Raw genomic sequence first — 19,363 nt, forward strand, 5'->3', positions numbered from 1 at the left:
CCAAGTCAGAGGCCCTGTGGAAGTAGAAAAGCAAGGCTGGGGTATCCATTCTCCCACGTCTATCTCTGCAGGGCCATCTCTGACTAGCTGCAGACCTACGCTAAAGGTCACAGCTCCTCCCTTGGTGGGCTTTCTACCCAACTCTTCTTCTGAATTCCAGTCTTTGTTCACCCCTTCAGGTGGGGTTTAATTTTCTTATCGATACTATCAATGTCCCCGTGTTTTCTCAATTTCCTGTGTCCACAGTGTGTAAGAGGCCCCTTCGCTAAACTTTCTCCAAGTACCTAATGAGAGCAGACTATCTTTTTCCTGTGAGAACCTGATTGATAAATCTTATGGTACCCAGTTCTCTTTCAGAGCATCTTTATTGTTGTTGATGGTTTTACATTCCCTCTAGTGCTTGTTTTCTGACACCAGAAAAATCTCTCCTTACCCTTCCATGCTGTGACATTTGCAGTAAGTTGATGAAAGGTTCTGTCTTGCTAAAATAATAGAGAAATTTCAAAGTTAGATGGGTGACTCTCAGTCACTCACAAGGATTGCAGACATCCCAAATCCAAATTATTAGAATTTTTATTCGTCCTTTGTTTTGTCTGTGAACTAGACTGAGAGTGTTTACCATATCAGTGACTCTTCTGGAGACAGATAAGAGATTAAGTCTGGAAAACTTAAGATTCTAAATACCCGCTCATTCTAAGATTCATCACCAGTATTCAGAATGCAGTAAAAGCAACACGGAAGAAAAATCCTCTCATGAGAAAACATGTGTCAAATGACAAAGTGAGACCAAAGTACTCTTTGCCATCATGCAGTTCTTATGTTCAAAAGTACTTCCTTGTAAGTGACTCATCTGTGTGATGGTATCTCTAGAGAGCAAAGTATTCATGCTCTCTCCTGACTTTTTTCATTTCAGAACTGTTTAAAAGATATTTCTCTCAGAGATATGCAGAAGCATTCTTAATACAATTAAACTGTGTGAGGGCTGTTTGAATGTGCAGCTTACGTGAGCTAATTTCTTTTTTCCCAGCCTTAGGTTCTATTTTGGAAGGTAACACATACCCAGAGAAAAAACGAGTAAATCAAATAAATCATTATCTCTTCACTTGACAATTGAAATATTGCTCCCTCACTTCTCTTAACATATTTTATGTCCCAATTTTCTCTGAAGATGGTTCTATTTCAGTGCTGAAGACTGTGGTATTTCCAGCGTTTAATGTGTGCATGATCCCTGTTGTTGAAATATGTGATAGTCATGACTCATGATGGGGAATTTAAACAAGGATTCATAGAAGAAGACCTGAGGAAGGATTTAGGTGTGAAGTCTACTGTGAAGGATGTGTAGGATGTGTCCATGTGGGTGATGGGTAGGATGATCATGCTTCTGTTCAGAAACAGGAAAGTTCAGGGTGACAGGTAAGATTTTCAGGGGAAGGGTAGAGTCAGGAGCCACAGCGTTCAGTTAGGTTTGTGACAAGTTGAATATCAGATGTCAAAGGTAGGGTCCAATATAAACGACCTGCATTAACTTGAAATCTGGGTCTGAAGGTTGTGTGAAAGCCTTGGGGTAAATGTGTCAGGGTGTTAACATAAGTATCTCCAATTTCAGCTGAATCTTTCTAATTGCCAATACTCCACAGTCAAAAGCTCTATGCCAGAAGATCCACATTGGATGCCCAAAGGGAGAAGCGAGAACCAGTTTTGTGAGATTTAGTCCTTCAATTAATTTCATAGATATTTGAAGGGGTCAAGAGGAAAGGACTTTTTTTTTTTAGGTTTTATGTAAGTAATCTCTACACCCAACATGGCGCTCCACCTCATGACCCTGAGATCAAGGGTCGCATGCTCTTCCAACTGAGCCAGCCAGGCACCCCCGGAGGAATGACTTTTAAAAGAGAACCCCTCAATTATAGGGACAATGACAAATTAGAATTGGTCAATTCTTGGGCTTCATCTATAGAGCAATCACGCCCCCCCCAGTGCAGAAGGTGACCCAGGTGTACCGTGTGACTATATAAGGGAAGCCCCACAGGGACTCCTCTCTGCGTGCCATGTCCAGCGAGATGGAGGTTCCCTCTTCCCAAAAGCTAGTGAGGTGGCCTCAGGACTTTGATGCTGCCAGAGGGATGTGGGTGGTATATGTTAAGAGATTTGATGTGTGTCCTTTGGAGTTTGGCTTTGCTGCCTGCTGGTCCCATGGGATACATGAAGGCTATTGCTGTGTTCTGTGGAGGGAGCAGTGTACACACGGTGGTGGCTGTCTTGGAAGCAGTCAAAACTTTCACTAAGGAGCGGGGGAGGGGCAAAAGTATAGGTTTCTCATATCAAATGTGGGCCATACAGTAGGGAGGCAGCCAAAGCCAGTTTGAGGGGGACTTGCCCAGGAGCCCAGCAGGGATCCCAACAGCTTCTGTGTGGACAAGAGCTCTGGAAGTCCAGGCACCAGGAACAGACATGGAAGCAACCGGCGGGAGGGGAGAGAGTGGCCGTCTGTTGGACTTGTGATTGCAGATTCCCAGGGAAGACTCTCTAAAGACTCATTAAAGGTCTCCTGGGTGGGGGAAGAGCCACTAAGTATGCTGCCACCATCCCCCACCCCCACCAAGGCCAGACTACACCTGACTGGTCTTCAGTGTTCCTGCCTCTTCTCCCCCAGCCCATGAGCAATCAGAGCAAAGGCAAGGACAGGAGGAGAAGGGCAGGTTGGGGAGAGTTCTAAGCAGCCCTGTCTACACTGCAGGTTCTTTTCTGGGAGCAGGCATATGCCAGGGATTGTAGAAAATTTACCCTTCAGTGAAACTGAATAATTTTTTAAAGTGTTTATTTATTTCTGAGAGAGAGAGAGAGGGAGACAGAGTATGAGTGGAGGAGCAGCAGAGAGAGAGGGAGACACAGAATCTGAAGCAGATATGTATTTTGCTGATTAATTTTCATTCTTTCTCTTTCCTAATACACACTGAAAGCTAAATTTTAATTTTTCATAGGCTTTGAAATGCAGTAATTTAATTACACTTCATTCCAAATATGATCAATTTCTGTTTTTGTCTCTTTTGACCCATCAGTTATTTAAAACTGTGTTCTCCAATTGCTAAATGTATGACATTTTATTTACTTTTCTTTTAATTACATTGTGGTCAGGAAATGTTGTCTATGTTATTTCAAAAATTTTAGAGCATTTCTTCATGGATAAACATAAGAACAACGTTAATAAATTTTTCCTATGTACTTGTAAACAACTGGCTCAGAAATTTCATGAAATAGTCTACATATGCTCATTAGGTCAAACTTATCAATCATGTGGCTTAAATCTTCTGTGTACTTTTTGATTTTTTTGTATCTGCCTGTTGTAGCAATGAGAGGTGTATGTTAAAATCTGTCGCCATACATGGAGATTTGTCTGTTTCCTCTTGTGATTTGATTATTCCCTTTATACATGTGATGCCTCCCTTTGTGGTGCATATCAATGTAAGACCGTGTTTTGTCTTGATGAGTGGGACTACTTACACCTGATGAACAGGGCAGGTGTTTCAAGACCGTGGTGTGCATTCAACTCATCTTCTCTGCTCTCCCCCCTCCTTACCCTCCCTCTGTGATTTTCCTTCTTTTACAAGAGAACATCTCATATCTTTTGTAATTTACAAATTTGTTTTTTGTTCATTTTCTGCTCCTTCAGGGACCACTAAACGATTCAGAAAGGCAAGGATCCTTACCAGCTCTCATTGCTGATGTATTCAGTTGCCCAGAACAGTGCCTGGCACATGATAAGGTCTCGATAATTATTGAATGAAAAGTCTATGTAGTTTGATATTCTGTTCTTATTTGTTTAGAATGTGCTTGTAGGTTTACCTACACTTTTGTTTTCAAGTTTTCCCTCACTTAACGTTTTTGACTTGGATTTCTTCTTCAGTCCCCTCCAAAACTCTTTATTTTTTTTTTTAACTGAAAACATTGGTGCATTTATCATAATTAAAACTTGTGACTTATGGGGATGCATATTTAAAGTTTTACTCTTTGCTTTTACTTGTCCAACCTGTTCCATATTTCTTTTTCTTCCCCTTCCTCTGTGTGGTTTAACTTGAATGATTTGGATTTTTTTTTCACATTTTGTGTTTTTCTCTACTAGTTTGGAAATTATGTGTGCTTTTCCTGTAATCACCCAGTGATTACAACATACATTCTTAACTGCTCAAAATCTCAAGAAATCTGTTTTAATCTTCTTCATATACAACAAATTAGAACATTTAAATTCCATTCCCACCCTCAACCCCAATCTATATATTGTTATTGTTGAATATTTAATTTTCTCATTCTCCCCGATTAAACCTTAGGAAGCATTAGTATTATTTTACACAGTTTGCATTTGTTTAAACTTACTTTTTTTTTTTTTTACCTGTGATTTACTATCTGGATTACTTTCCTCTTGCCTCAGATACATTCTTTACAAATTCCTCTAATGAGATTGTGCTAGAGATTGTGTCAAGAAATCTCAGTCTGTGTTGCCTGAAATGGGTGTATGTATTTTGCCCTTAGTTTTGACAGCAATTTTCTCTGAGACTAGGATTTCAGGTTGACTGTCATTTTCTCTCAGCACACTGAAAACCTACCTCCACTGTTTCCTGGCTCCTCTGTTGGGCACCTGACTGGCTAAGTTGATATTAGTGTTTGAGTCTTACTCTCAGGGTCATGGGTTTGAGCCCCATGTTGATGGGTGTAGAGCTTACTTTAAAAAAATGGATGTAGAGCTTACTTAAAAAAAAAGAGGGGCACCAGGGTGGTTCAATTGGTTAAGCGTTCAGCTCTTGGTCTGGGCTCAGGTCATGATCTCACAGTTCTTGGGATCGAGTCTCACAGTGGGCTTTTCACTGACAGCACAGAGCCTGCTTGGGGTTCTCTCTCCCCCTGCTCCCTCCTGCTCACTCTCTATCTCTCAAAATACATAAATTAAAAAAAATCAGCATAACTCCAACTATTTCTTCCTCAAAGGTCCTCTCTCTGTTCTTTCTGACTCCCTTTAAGGTAGTCTTTCTGCTTTGATGGGATATAATTTTACTATGTGCTAAGGTGTGAATGCTTTCTTTCTTTTTTTAAAAAATAATTTATTTATTTTTAAATTTACCTCCAAGTTAGTTAGCATATAGCACAACAATGATTTCTGGAGTAGATTCCTTAATGTATTTTACCCATTTAGCCTATCCCCCCTCCCACACCCCTCCAGCAACCCTTTGTTTGTTCTCCATATTTAAGAGTCTCTTAGGTTCCCCCCCCCGTTTTTATATTATTATTATTTTTTTAGATCAATTGCGTCTTTAAGCATTTTCCATTATAATAAGGACTTTCATTTCTCTGCTTGGTTTTTAATAAAAGCCTTGTGCAGGTGTCTGCAAAGCTGGAGGCTTGGAAATCTAAAGCCATGGTCAGAGCCTATATAACTTACAAATCCAGTCAATTTGGATCATATGGTAGGATTAGGCTTGAGACTCTGGACAGTCTATATTACTTCAAGATTAGTCTTTGGGCACTGCCTACACAGACTGGTACTAACAATTGAAAACTAGAACTTAAAACTCCAGTGCTCCATAGCACACATGCTGTGTAAAGAACCCACTGTAAAAGAAATGATAGAATTAGAAAAATCTTTTGCAGCCATTACAAAAAATAATAGGTAACAATTACCAATGAATACTAAACTGGTTAGATGAAAGACCGATGGGGAACTTTCTAAGAATCCACTGGCTGACAACACCTGAGTGGACTGTCAATTCTCACATCTGTAAAACTGGTACATGGATATTACGTGCCTGGTGTGATACAACAGGGATAGGACTTCTTACATCTACCAGTCTGTAGGAGAATGGGTGATAGAGGGAAAAACTTTATCAATAATTTGAACACTTCATTTGTGATTTGCATGTCTTCCTTATTAAAAAAATTTTTTTAAAGTAATCTCTACATCCAACATGGGGCTCAAACTCATGACCTTGCGATCAAGAGTCACATGCTCCACCAACTGAGCCAACTAGGCACCCCACATGTCTTCCTTATTATAGATAACCTAGTCTAATGAAATGAGATCATTTATAATGATTACATAGTAAAACGTTATAGCCAAAAATACAAAAAGTCCTCACTTTATTTTTTAAAAAGTACTTTTGAAAAATTTTATTTCACCAGGGTCTAATCCTTTGCTGATGTTCAAATTTAAACAATTTTTCTGAGTCTGTCTCATAAGGGAAAAACATGAAAAGTTGCTTCTGTGGCATTTTCTTCTAGTTTTTCAAGCCCTCATGTAGTAGCAACTGGTTCAAAATACTGGTTTGTTTCAAAGCATGCAGTTTAGATGTATCTTCGCTGATGATGGTGATATTTCCATTTTGTTCCTGAGCTGTCAGGTCACTTTCACTGTCAGACAGTGTACATAGTAGAATATCGTTTTCATAGGTTGGAAAATAATACTCTGGTTGATCCCATATCTTTCTTTCAGGAAGCAGTGATGTATGTTTAGTCTCTTCCATGTGAGTCCTTAACTCTGCTTTGGACTTGAATTTCACATGGCAACTATAACATCTACATTGGTGAATTTGCCTTCGAATGAAATTGACCAATTTTACTTGCTGATAGAAATTCAATCCAAGTTCTGACTTTATTTTGAGGAGATCAAAATCGTGTGCTTCCTCCATGTGGACACATAATTTCTCAATTGTTTCTGCTTGCTTTTCACAAAATAGGCAGACAGCAGAGTCAGGGCGCTCTTCCCAATCAGACCAGTCATTTTCCTGATGGTCTAGCAACTCCCGATCATCTTCCAACTGAACTTCCTCCCACGATTTTCCAAGTTCCAAATAATTGATGACATAAAATCGGTCATATTCTCTGTTCTTAGGATTGATCCTCCGATGCTGTTTTTTCCTCATATGATCTTTAAGCGTATTTTTGTCCCTGAAGGTCTTCTCACAGTATAAGCACTGCAAGTTGTCAAGCTTTTTCTGTAATGTGCACAGAAATTCATTGCAGTTTGCAATGTTGTCTGGCAAGCCAATGTTGAAAGCATGTTCTCTGGCCATGTGGTTCAAAAGAACAGATCTGTTCCTGAAAAACTCGTCATTGCAAAACATACAAATACCATGAAAATTGTTATCATTTCTTTCTTGCTGCTGTTGTTTCAGAATTTCTTTCAGTCTTTGTTTCTGAAGTTCCTCTCTAAGTACTCTATCTTCTGGCAAAACATCACATAACAAAAAGTAATTGTCTTCTTCTTCAAGTGGAGCTGTGGATTTGATTCTTATCACACTACAAAAATCTGTAACGGGCTGTTCAGTGAACCTTTTCCTCCAATATAAAATGTACCTTTGGAAATCAGCAACCAACCTGACATCAGCTGTGACCATCTTATGTTCAATAATCATATGCTTCAGAAGTTTGTCTTGTTCATCCATAGGAAAATGTTCTTCACAGAAAATACAAGGCACAGAAAATACAAGGTTCTCACAAGATGGAGAACCTTCTAAAGCGGTGGTGCCACCTGGACTTTCTGGCAGGGAAAGCAGCTCCAGGATATAATCCTTACCTCATAACTGACACTCCCAGATTCTCTATGGTTGCTCTTGCAGTCCTCCTCCCCTCAGGCAGCAGCCCCCTGGGTCTCGGGAGCAGCCATTACAAGGCAGAGGAGAAAAGGGAGGGCACCGTTTTTATATTATTTTTGCTTCCCTTCCATTGTGTTCATCTGTTTTGTATCTTAAAGTCCTCATAAGAGTGAAGTCATATGATATTTGTCTTTCTCTGACTCACTAATTTCACCTAGCATAATACCTTCTAGTTCCATCCATGTAGTTGCAAATGGCAAGATTTCATTCTTTTTGATCACTGAGTAATACTCCATTCTATATATATATATATATATATATATACCACATCTTCTTTATCCATTCATCCATTGATGAACATTTGAACTCTTTCCATACTTTGACTATTGTTGATAGTGCTGTTATAAACCTGGGGGTGCATGTGTCTCTTTGAAACAGCACACCTGTATCCCTTGGATAAATACCTACTAGTGCAATTGCTGGGTCGTAGGGTAGTTCTATTTTTAATTTTTTGAGGAATCTCCATACTGTTTTCCAGAGCAGCTGCACCAGTTTGCGGTGTGAATGCTTTCTTAATTATCTTCTTTGTGATTTGTTAGAGTTTGCAAATGTATGGATTGGTGAACTTAATCAGCGCAGAAACAATTCAACTATTATCATTTCGAAGATGTCCTCTGCCCCTATCCTCTTCTGATTTCTCTCTTAAAGCATCTTTGCCTCTTTAAATTGCTTTCTGCCCTTTTCTTTTTCAAACCTATCATCCGACCCCCTCAGCAGAAGCCACGGGTTTCTGAGTCACCCCTCACTGAGGGAGGGACCCAGTGGGGTTTGTGGTGAAAATCCCCCAGCAGACTCCCCGCTCCAATCAGATCTGGCCTTGACTCTCATTTTTATGTCAGGGTGGCTTTGAGAAGTGAAGGTTAGGTTTCAAGGTTGCTAAAATATCCTTCCGGTGCCAGCTGGCTGCTCTCCTCCCCGACTGGTCTGGGTTTCCACCTCCATTAGCTCCAGGTGTGAGACAGCGTATCTTCTTGCCTGTTCACCCATGGTTTTAAGAAAATATATGTAATACTTTTCAGTACTTTTAGTTGATTTCACTGGGAGGATTGATAATCTAGATACCTAAAAGAGAAGTTTATTTTCATGTGTTTGGTTAGTTTTGGCCTGTTTTGTTTTCTGACTTAATGTCTCCGGTAAGGGTGATTTTTTTCTGTTTGTCTCTGTCTCTTCCTGCTCCCTTTTATCTTGTAATCTTTCCTCAAGTGTCTATTCTCCCTGCTATATATTTGATGCCATATTTAAGTATAAATCGCTAGAAAAGGAGTTCCATGTAACCAGTGAGGGGTTGTAAACATAGGCTCCATCTGAGGTGACAGAGCATGGCAGGTTGTCCCACCAAGGGGACCCTACAGGGCGGCTGGCAGAGGGCTTCCTCTAAAGATGTTCTAAGTCTTCAAGAAGAACCCTCTAATTGCACACTTGGGGAGAGATACTTTGAAGTGTGAGGTTCTTTTTAAAATTTTTTAAAAAATATCTTTTTAATGTTTTCATTTATTTTTGAGAGAGAGAGACAAAGTGTGAGCTGGGAAGAGGAAGAGAGAGTGGGAGACACAGAATCTGAAGCAGGCTCCAGGCTCTGAGCTGTCAGCACAGAGCCAGATGTGGGGCTCGAATTCGTGAACTCTGAGATAATGACCTGGGTCAAAGTGGCACGCTCAACTGACTGAGCCACCTAGGTGCCCCTGTAGTGTGGGGTTCTGAATTAGGGGGAATGAAAAGATCATGGAATCACTGCACACAGCCCCGTCCACAGCAGCTGAAATTTCTGAAGCTCCACTTCCACAGGGTTTCCCTGGTGACGTTGTTGGCTGCCTCCTCTGTAGCCTACCCTGGGGTCATGTGGCCTGTGGACCCCCTGACCCAGGGCCTCTTATCAGATACATGATTTGCCAAGATTTTCTCCCATTCTGTAGGTTGGCCTTTTCATTCTGTTGAAGGATTCCTTTGCTCTGCAGGAGCTTTGTAGCTGGATGTAGTCCCCCCCTGCCTACTTTTGCTTTTGGTGTCAGATTCAAAAACTCATCACCAAGATGAATGTGAAGGAGCTCGCTGCTTGTTTTCTCCTTGGAGTTTTGTGGTTTCAGGTCTTACATTCTCTCTGCCTTCCAGAAACCTGTTGAGACCTCTCGTCACCGATGCTCATACACCCAAGCCCTCCATGACATGGGTTCCTGAGGGTTTGCAGAAAGAGAGGATGTCTGTTGTCTACAGTTTCTATTAATTCATTTTCCACAATGGTTCGTGTATGGCCAGTTTGCCATCTTGACTTTGAGATACCCGATCTCTTGTTGAATAGAAATAAAATATAGTGAGAGAGAATGTGCAAACTACTTTGATGTTACTTACATGGCATCATTTGTGCCCATTCACAACTTGGAAAAAGAGAAATCCTAATTCAAATTACCAGTTGTCATTATTTCAAATAAGCAGTAATAAATGGACCTAAGTTTTCCATAAGCAGCTTGGGCTTTTAAAAGCTCCATTGTCAGGGGGCACCTGGGTGTCTCAGTCGGTTAGGCGGCCAACTTCGGCTCAGGTCACGATCTCGCAGTCCGTGAGTTCAAGCCCCACGTCGGGCTCTGTGCTGACCGCTCAGAGCCTGGAGACTTTCAGATTCTGTGTCTCCCTCTCTCTCTGACCCTCCCCCGTTCATGCTCTCTCTCTGTCTCAAAAATAAATAAACGTTAAAAAAAATTTAAAAGCTCCATTGTCAAGACTCTGAACGTCAGAGTCAAGAGGGTCAGCCCGCACTGGTCATTTTACTCAGCTCAAGCCAGTCCTTAATTAGGCTTCCATGGTAGGTCTGGGTAGGACCTTGCACTTTAGCCTTATATCCTGTGAGGTGCTCAAAACAGAAGGAGATGTGGCAGGAAATGCTTGTGGTGAAGACAAGAAAGAAGTGTGGCTGTGCACAGGTAAATTTAGAACAACCGTGCTTGTTCTGTTGAGAAGGTTCTGGGTGGGAACTTGGTAACATTAACATGGAAGGTAGACTACAGACTTTCTAGGGACTGAGCTGTGAGGTGCATAGGGATCATCCTCTCGTCTCTTTACTATGTCATTTCTAGTAGAGGGTTACAGATATTTTTAAATGCATGAGAAGGAGGACATGGGTTGAAAAAAGTGTCAAATTATAAAGCAGAAACAAGAAATGCATAAAGGAGCTCACATTGTATAAAGGCAAACTGCAAAACCTTTGAGGCCTTGAGTTCCAAGGGAATAGACTCCATCTGTGGATGAGAAAAGACAGAAATTCGTATTGTAACAGGGCACAGACCCAGGTAGTGTGACACCTTGTGGCCAGTTTTATATGATTGTAAATCATGTTGGGGCATCTGGGTGGCCCAGTGGGTTAAATGTGGAATGTTGATTTGGGCCCAGGTCATGATCTCATGGTTTGTGAGTTCAAGCCCTGTGTCAGACTCTGCACTGAGAAAACAAGTAGCAAAATATAAACCTTTCAAATAATTAAAAACTTTTTTAACTTTTATTCACTTTTTAAAGACAGAGATGGAGTGCAAGTGGGAGAGATACAAAGAGGGAGAGACACAGAATCCGAAGCAGACTCGAGACTCTGAGCTGTCAGCACAGAGCCTGATGTGGGGCTCGAACTCAGGAACTGTGAGATCATGACCTTAACTGAAGTCAGACGCTTAACTGACTGAGCCACTCAACCATCCCACTTTAAAATTAATTAAAAAAAAAAAAGAAAATAAAGATACTTGGAAAACTAACATATAGAAAAAAAATAATGGGATCCGTGTCTCTAGGGAACTGGGACCCCCTCCCCCCCTTGACAATACTCTCACAGTTTACATTTTCCTGGCAGGTAGAGTCAGATGTTAGTGGTTAGCCTATTGCAAATGGTCTGAGCACCATCTCACAGGGTAACTTTGGACCTATCCTAATTAGTTAAGATAAGCTACCCTCTCTGGCTTCAACCAGATAATACTTTGGAAATAACAACTCTCCCCTAGTCCCAGGGAGGAAGGAGAGGACATAGTGGCTGCCTACACTGATATAGACCTAAGCAGTAGGTGCAGACGTTGGTATGAAAGACCCCTGTTGTGCTGAGATGTGGGGTCAGGGAACACAGGCTTTTCAGAGCTGGCAGCTCTCTAGTTTTGACTCAGCAGTTTTTCCAGAATGTCACAGCATAACCCTTACTTTGTCCTTCCTGGTAGAGTCTGCATGGATGAATATGGTATCTACAAGGCAGATGTGGTTGTCTAACTTTAAATTAGTTCGAATAGAGGTGTTTGGCTGGCTCAGTCAGTGGAGTATGCAACTCTTGGTCTCCAGGTTGTGAGTATGAGCCCCACATTGGGTGGAGAGATTATTTAAAAATAAAACCTTTACAAATTAATTCAGGTGAAATAAAATTAAAAATTCACTTCTGCCTTCACACTCATCACACTTCATGTTGTCAACAGCCCATGTGGTTAATGGCTAACTTATTGTACTGCAAAAATGAAATCATTAGTTACAGGAAGTTCTATCTGAGAGGCTAGATGACGAAGTGGGCAGGTCTCTTGCATGAGCAAGTTTGTACAGCTCCTCCTCTCACATCCTCTCTCCTTTCTCTCAACGTCTTAGCTTAGCATTGTCTTCAAAGTTAGAGAAGGGAGCAGGACCCAAACTTTCCAGGTAAGAGAAAAGGGGTATTTGGGGGAGGGAACAAAGGGTAATGTGTGATTTTGATGGAGAGGGGACCTCTCCCCCGGACGTACATTTTAAACCTCCGGGCAAACATGCTTTCAGACTGTGTCTTTCTTGTTGGTTCCTTTTTCCTGTTTTTTTCTGACTTTAGGTTGTAATCTGTTTTGAGGGCTGAGCCCTACAAATCAATTGTCTTTCAGGGCTTGCTGCCCACAGAATACTTGTACAAATGTTATTCCCCTCGTTATTAATAGAAAGTATAAATAAACTTGAAGTTTTCAGGGATAGACTTGGGTGAGCAGACAGAATGAGCTCTATGGGGAGGAGCAGATGGGAGATGAAGAAGCACAGGTCACTGTCCCTTGCCCCAAAGCCATCACCCAGGTCAGGATCAGAGGCTCTGCTACCCAGCTGTCTGCCTGCTCAGGGCTGCCCCTTTCTGAGCCTCACTCAGAGCTGGGGAAGAGGAACTTCCCCATGCCTTTAGGAGGCAAGATGAGGGAGATGCCCCTCAACTCCAGGTGACCCTCGGCAGTTGGGAAGGAGCTGGGGACCAATGGATGCCTGTTCATTAGGCAGTAGGAGAACCCAGCCACCCAAGGTCAGCACCCCAGAAGTGCAGTCTTTTGATCTGACATCTGAGCTGGGATACATAGCACAGAACTTCAGACTGAAGACAGAGCCCACAAGCTAGAAGAAGGACCTTATGAAACACCGAAATACCTTTTGTTTTCCTATTTCTGTTATCCTCCCCCTCCCTAACACCCATCACCAGCACCAACGTTGTGTCCAAAAATGATTTTTAAAAATTCTGTGCTTTCTCTTCTCGCTTTACAAGAAGCTCTTTCCTATTCCCTGTCCTTAAGGGATGAAGAAAGAACTCTTCTTAGAAGAGAAGGGTCTGTCTTGCTCACAGTGTTGTATATTTGTTTTGATGGCTTCCCATCAGAAGAGCTTGTCCAGAACAACGAGCATTTTCAGCCCGTCCTAGTCAAAGTCTGCTCCAGTAATTTTGTTATGAAACAAAATTCAGCCAAAAAATTGGTTTTATGGAAGATTCATGAATCAGGCAGCATCCTATCCTGCAAATTGAGGGGTGCTCCACTGAGCTACAGAAGAAAGGTCTTTAAAGGCAGGGAGAGGGCATTAAAAGAGAAGACAAAGAAAGGAATTTATTAGCAAGGAATGCATTGTTTAGGCAAGTCTGGCTTCTTAAGGGGAGTGGAAGGGGTCTGTCAGTAAATCCTCAGTATCCCAGGGGAAGGCCACCCTGAAGGGGTGCTAACAGACCACCGGAAGTGCATGATTGTGTGAAGAAAAGGGAACAATCTGAAGATGAGCCCAAATGTGGAGAGCAGAGAAGCCTTGGGAAATAGGGCAGGGAAACCAAGTGGCAAGTGTGCAGAAGAGAAGAAACTGTTGGCTACACGAGGTTGAGGCTTCCAGTACCATCCACCTCCCTAAAACCACACGTTCTGTTTCTCTATGGCAGGAATTCACACTGCAATGGCAACCCCCAACAGCGATGCGTACTGCAGCCCCGGTGGCCCCAGGAGCAGCTGCGGTGAGATCGGTGATACCCTGCTTGGGTCCCCCCGGGCTGGGTGGGGGAGGACAGCGAGCAGAGGGGTTCTCTTGTGCTGACAGTCAGCCCTCATCCGGCTGGAGCAAAATGTTTCCACCCCTGTGTCTATCTGATCTCCTCTTCATTTCCTCTGCTCTTTCTTTCCTGTCCACCCTGTCCACTCTCTCCGGGTAAAACGCCTTTCTGTTTCTCCTCCCGTGATTTCCCTCCTCCTCGCTAGGCAGATGCCCTCAGGCTGTCCCAAAGTTGGAGCCTTGCATAGGGATGCTAACTAAATGATAATCTGAACTCCCATCCACATGTTTCCTTTGATAATCTTAGCCATTCTGTATTCATTGTTCTCGGTTTCTGGAAATCTACCTGTCTCAGGCCAGGGATCTGGTTATCATGTGTGAACTCTGCATTGGGGATGATTTGCTAATCCTCGGAAGGAGGTGGAGACCAACTACAGATTTTGTGGAACCCAGAGCGGGAGCTTCTGCAATATCTCTCCTCTGCTCCACTGGCATTTTTAAAGGAGTATTCCAATTGACAGAGTAGATGGAAGGGGGCCAAATGGAAGCAGAGAGACCAGCTGGGAGACTCTGGAGGCCTGGATGCTGATGGTAGTGGGAGCTAGTGTGGTGGCCTTCAAAGTGGAGGGAGAAAAGTAGACAGATTTGCAGGTGGAGCTCAGAGAATGTGCTGATATGGAAAGGAAAGGGAAAGCAAGGGAAGGGAAGGGAAGGGAAGGGAAGGGAAGGGAAGGGAAGGGAAGGGAAGGGAAGGGAAGAATCAAGGGCAGTTGCTAGATTTTGGGTCTAAGGGACTGGATCAATGCTGTTGCTGTCTCTGACAAATAAAATGCTGTTTATAATAGTGTCTCTAATGTTGTGAGTATGATAACATATGCATTATGTTCAAGCATAAAAGGATGGCCATAATACAGGATTCCCCATGCAGGAATCAGCCTCACTTAGGGTTGTGCTGTCAGGGTCTGTCTCCTCAGAGGTACAGGCTTTCAAATGTGATTTCCACCTATGTTCTATAGGGTGGTGGTGGTGGTGGGGAGTTCTGTGTTTAACAAATCCTGAAGACAGAGACTGTATAGACACCATAAGGAGGTATGCAATGAATTACTGAATACAAATGCATAACAGTTGTATAGATGATTTGTTGTTTAACTGAAGTCACAGTTATTCTGAAAAATGTGAGAATTGCTGTGCTGAGCTGGTATTATCTGTCAACTTCCTAGGAAGTAGAACGCTTAATCTAGTGAAGCTAAGAAAATATAACTCTACTGATGCTCTCAACTGTATCCATTTTTATTTCATTAAGAAATTTCTTTTATATTTATTCATTTTTGAGAGAGAGAGAGACAGAGAGACAGAGTGGGAACAGAGAGAGAGAGAGGAAGACACAGTATCTGAAGCAGGCACCGGACTCTGAGCTGTCAGCCCAGATCCTGGTGCAGGGCTTAAACTCATAGACCTCAAGAAGTCGGACGCTTAACCCACTGAGCCACCCAGGCGGCTCCCCAAAGAATTTTTTTAATGTTTATTTAGTTTTGAGAGAAAGAGAGAAAGAGAGACAGAGACAGAGACAGAGAGTGAGCAGAGGACAGGCAGAGAGAGAGGGAGACATAGAAACTGAAGCAGGCTCCAGGCTCTGAACTGTGAACAAAGAGCCCGATGGGGGGCTGGAACCCATAAATAGTGGGATCATGACCGGAGTTGAAGTCGGGCACTCAGCTGACTGAACCACCCATGCACCCCTCAACTTTTTTAAGAGAGAAAGAGGGAGAGGGACAGGGGAAGAGGGAGAGATAGAGAGGAATAGAGAGAGATAATCTTAAGCAGACTCCATGCTCAGTGTGCAGCCTGATGTGGGACTCAGTCCCACGACCCTGGAATCACAACCTGAGCCAATATGAAGAGTCCAATGCTCATCTGACTGAGCCACCCAGGGGCTCTGTTTCTTTTATTTTTTATGTATCAAGAGATTTTATAATAATTTTAGAGATCTGTTGATATTTCCTGTCTATAACTCTTTAATGTCTTAATTAAGAATATGAAAACTTCACTGGACTCTAAGCTAAGGTTTTTAACTTTAAATGTAAATTTTATTGTTCTCTCTCCTGTCAACAATCCCTGACAGAATGGTTGCACACAGGAAATAGAAAAAGACACTTTCTCTTTCCACACAAGCATCCCTTTTGTACCCTGCAAGGATGGGTTGGCTTGTGTAACCTGCCCAGCTGGCTTCTTAATAGGAAGAAGCAAAGTTTCATTTTGAATATAAATGGGGAAGGGAGTCTCCCACTGAGATGCCCCCAAATCAGATTTTGTGTTACTTGCTGCATTGCTCTTATGAGGAATAGCTACCAGCAGCAGCAGCTCCGAATTCTCTTTGTAAACTATAATATTTTGTTTCCTCTTCTGTGGGCTACTTAGCTACAAAAAGGAAGAGTAAGAAGCTCCAGGAAATCTGGAAAGTACTTGGGCATTCCCCAAGTATTGCAAGAGAACTTCAGGCTTTCTATACACTTCGAATAGGCTTCTTTAGAAGGGCCCTCTATAGAGTTCTGGGAGTGCCGCTGTCACTTATGGGGGGGGTGCCGTGAGGCTACAGAGGAGGGATGTGTGTGAGGCGAAATGAGGGGCCATGCAGGAGAAGCAGCTGGATTACCATCCTAATGCTGTGGCTTTTGTTTCCTGATGTCCCAGGGCTTAGAAACCAAGATGGCAGAGATTCACAGCTGAGACTTGTCTTAGTGGGTAAGACTGGAGCAGGGAAAAGTGCCACAGGCAACAGCATCCTCGGAGAGAAAGTGTTTCGTTCCAGCATTGCGGCAATATCAGTCACCAAGACCTGTAACAAAGGGAGCAGCAGGTGGCAGGGAAGAGAAATTGTGGTCGTGGATACGCCTGGCATTTTCGACACCGAGGTACAGGATGCTGACACCTGCAAGGAGATTGCTCACTGCATCTTCCTGACCTCCCCAGGGCCTCATGCTCTGCTCCTGGTGGTCCCGCTGGGCCGGTACACGCAGGAAGAGCGAAAGGCCACGGAGAAGATCCTGCAAATGTTTGGACCCAGAGCTAGGAGATACATGATTCTCTTATTCACCGGGAAAGATGACTTGGATGGCATCAATTTCCATGATTACTTACAGAAAGCACCCAAAGATATCCGAGAGTTGGTGGGCAAGTTTGGTGATCGCTACTGCGTGTTCAACAATCGGGCGACAGGAGCTGAGCAGGAGGCCCAGAGAAATCAGCTGCTCACCCTGGTCCAGCGCATTGTGGCCGAGAACGAAGGAAGATGCTACACTAACAAGATGTATCAAAAGGCTGACAACGAGATTCAGAAACAAATGCAAGAAATGCAAGAATTTTACACAGCAGAGCTAGAGAGAGAGAGAGTGCAGATAAGAAAGGAGTTTGAAGACAAAATCAGAAAGCTGGAGGATAAACTGGAGCAGCAGAGACAAATGGAACAAATGGAGAGGGAATTGGCTGAGAAAGAGGCATTATATGCTGTAAGGCTGCAAAAACACAGAGATGAGAATCAGTATAAGATAGTTGACTTGATCATGAAAGCTCTGCAGATGGTTTTTCCTATCTTCTCTCACCTGTTTATGGAAGATTAACCTGAATGAGAAGATCTCCTTATTTGCTACACATTTTCCGCTGGCCCTGCCAAGCCCCTCACCCCAGAACTCATTCACCAACCTTGAAGCACTCTCGATTCTGTCTCTCAGACTCTCAGGACAAAGGGGTATAATCAGATTCACTGGTGGTGATTGGTAGATGTTTGATTGACTTACCAGGGGAGGGACGCATTCTCAATTTGTGGAACTCCAGAGTAGAAGGTATTGATGCTCTTCTAAGAAGATGACCCCAAAATTTCTCTATTTGTCCCGAGTGAAATCTAGATTCCTTCTAGATTGGTGGATCCTCTCCCTTTGTTGCTTCTACTCACTTATTTTTGCTTTTAGGACATGGCAATCACCTTACCCATATGGTTTGTTACAAAGATTGGTTCTTCATGTTAGGTAGTCTAATGATGGAGATGCTTATAGAATTCTTTCCAGATGAATGGAAATTTATTTAGTTACACTTTTACAGAGGGACTCAAGTTGTTCCGTATCAGCTGCCCACTGAAGAAGAAAGAGTTGTCTGGAAAACAGGCCCTTCAGAACTCAACTAAGTGAAATGCCAGAAAGAGCAGTTGAAAGACGGAGATGCAACACAGAAGACAACAACGGTTTGCTGTATTCAGACATATCTACAGCAACTCTTTGACAGACTTCAATGCAACATATTTGCTGAATAACCAGTTCTCTCCTTTTCATGTGAAACTAACTGTTGCCACTTCACCTCCACCACCTCAGACCTTCATAACTTACTGCACATACCACCCTCTCCCAGCTGAACTGCTTGCTAGTTGGTATTATAATAAAAGTTTTCTGTTCTGTCATATTTCCATAAATTTGCAGTCCACTTCTTCTTGGAAAATACCTTTGATATTTCTTTTTCTTTATTATTTTATTTAAAATTTATTTATTTATTTATTTAGAGGCATGAGCAGGGGAGAGGCAGTTATAGAGAGAACCCCAAGCAGGCTCCACACATCAGTGCAGAGCTTGATGCAGGGCTCAAACCCACAAACCATGAGATCATGACCTGAGCTGAAACTGAGCGTGGGATGCTCAACGGACTGAGCCACCCAGGTGCCCTACGTTTGCCACTTCTTCTAAGACTACAGGTGTGAGTTTCACTTTTTGGTAACAGTTCAAGATGATTTCAGAGCTAGTCTTGGTCTACCCTCAACACATCTCTCCTCCTTTTCCTTGGAAATTCCCAGCCACATTCTCAACCCCTCTGCCAGTCAAACACCACCTTCTTGTTGGATTCATTCATTATGCACTGATAGAAATTATGTGTAACCAAGGCTTTAGAGACCTTTCTGGTTTTCCTGGAGCAAAAATTCCCTTTAATATATGGATAACAGTAGGAGGTGTCTCTATCTGTTTTCTAGTTTTCTATTTGGGACTTCTCACATAATCCATGCGAAGGCTTCCCAAAGCACATTTCCATGTTCTACCAATATGTTCTGGTGGTCATATGTGACTTATGGCAACTCTCCTCACTCTTCCATCTTGACACTGGCTTGTCCATGCTCAAAGCCATTTTGCCCAAAGGGACATATACCTCTCCCAGTTTTCCTCAAACACCTATGAGTTTAGACTGTACTTTTAATTAATCTCGAGGATAAAGGAAGCACACCACAAAGAAGCTCACAATCCCTCAAAATCCCTTCTCCCCAGGAGAAGGGACCAAGATGGTGGAGTAGCATGGAAGTTTTCTGCTTCTCTCATTCCTGAAATTCAGCCGGATCAGCACAAAAGCATTTTTCACACTAGAAAATTTATCTGAGGATCAACATAACAATCTGCATAACCTGAGCCAGAGAACTTGGCAGGTACACAGCACGA

General features: G+C 42.6%; 2 protein-coding genes across 2 annotated transcripts; one reads left to right on the forward strand and one right to left on the reverse strand.

The window, feature by feature from the left end:
* Positions 1 to 6,109: 6,109 nt before the first annotated feature.
* Positions 6,110 to 7,651, reverse strand: LOC124525072 (zinc finger protein 277-like). The gene is given in 2 exon segments (XM_047097531.1): positions 6,110 to 7,561; positions 7,564 to 7,651. Coding segments are annotated over 2 exon segments (1,386 nt in total). The 3' UTR covers positions 6,110 to 6,263.
* Positions 7,652 to 12,184: 4,533 nt separating this feature from the next.
* On the forward strand, positions 12,185 to 18,357 carry LOC124525078 (GTPase IMAP family member 4-like). The gene is made up of 3 exons (XM_047097538.1): positions 12,185 to 12,287; positions 13,792 to 13,863; positions 16,590 to 18,357. Exons 2-3 carry the CDS (start codon positions 13,806 to 13,808, stop codon positions 17,513 to 17,515), a joined length of 984 nt encoding a protein of 327 aa, XP_046953494.1. The 5' UTR covers positions 12,185 to 12,287; positions 13,792 to 13,805; the 3' UTR covers positions 17,516 to 18,357.
* Positions 18,358 to 19,363: the final 1,006 nt, after the last annotated feature.

Source organism: Lynx rufus, unplaced genomic scaffold, assembly GCF_022079265.1.
Source record: "Lynx rufus isolate CCGP_SWC_20201006 ecotype Redwood Valley unplaced genomic scaffold, mLynRuf1.p SCAF_4, whole genome shotgun sequence".
NCBI classification, from domain to species: domain Eukaryota; kingdom Metazoa; phylum Chordata; class Mammalia; order Carnivora; family Felidae; genus Lynx; species Lynx rufus.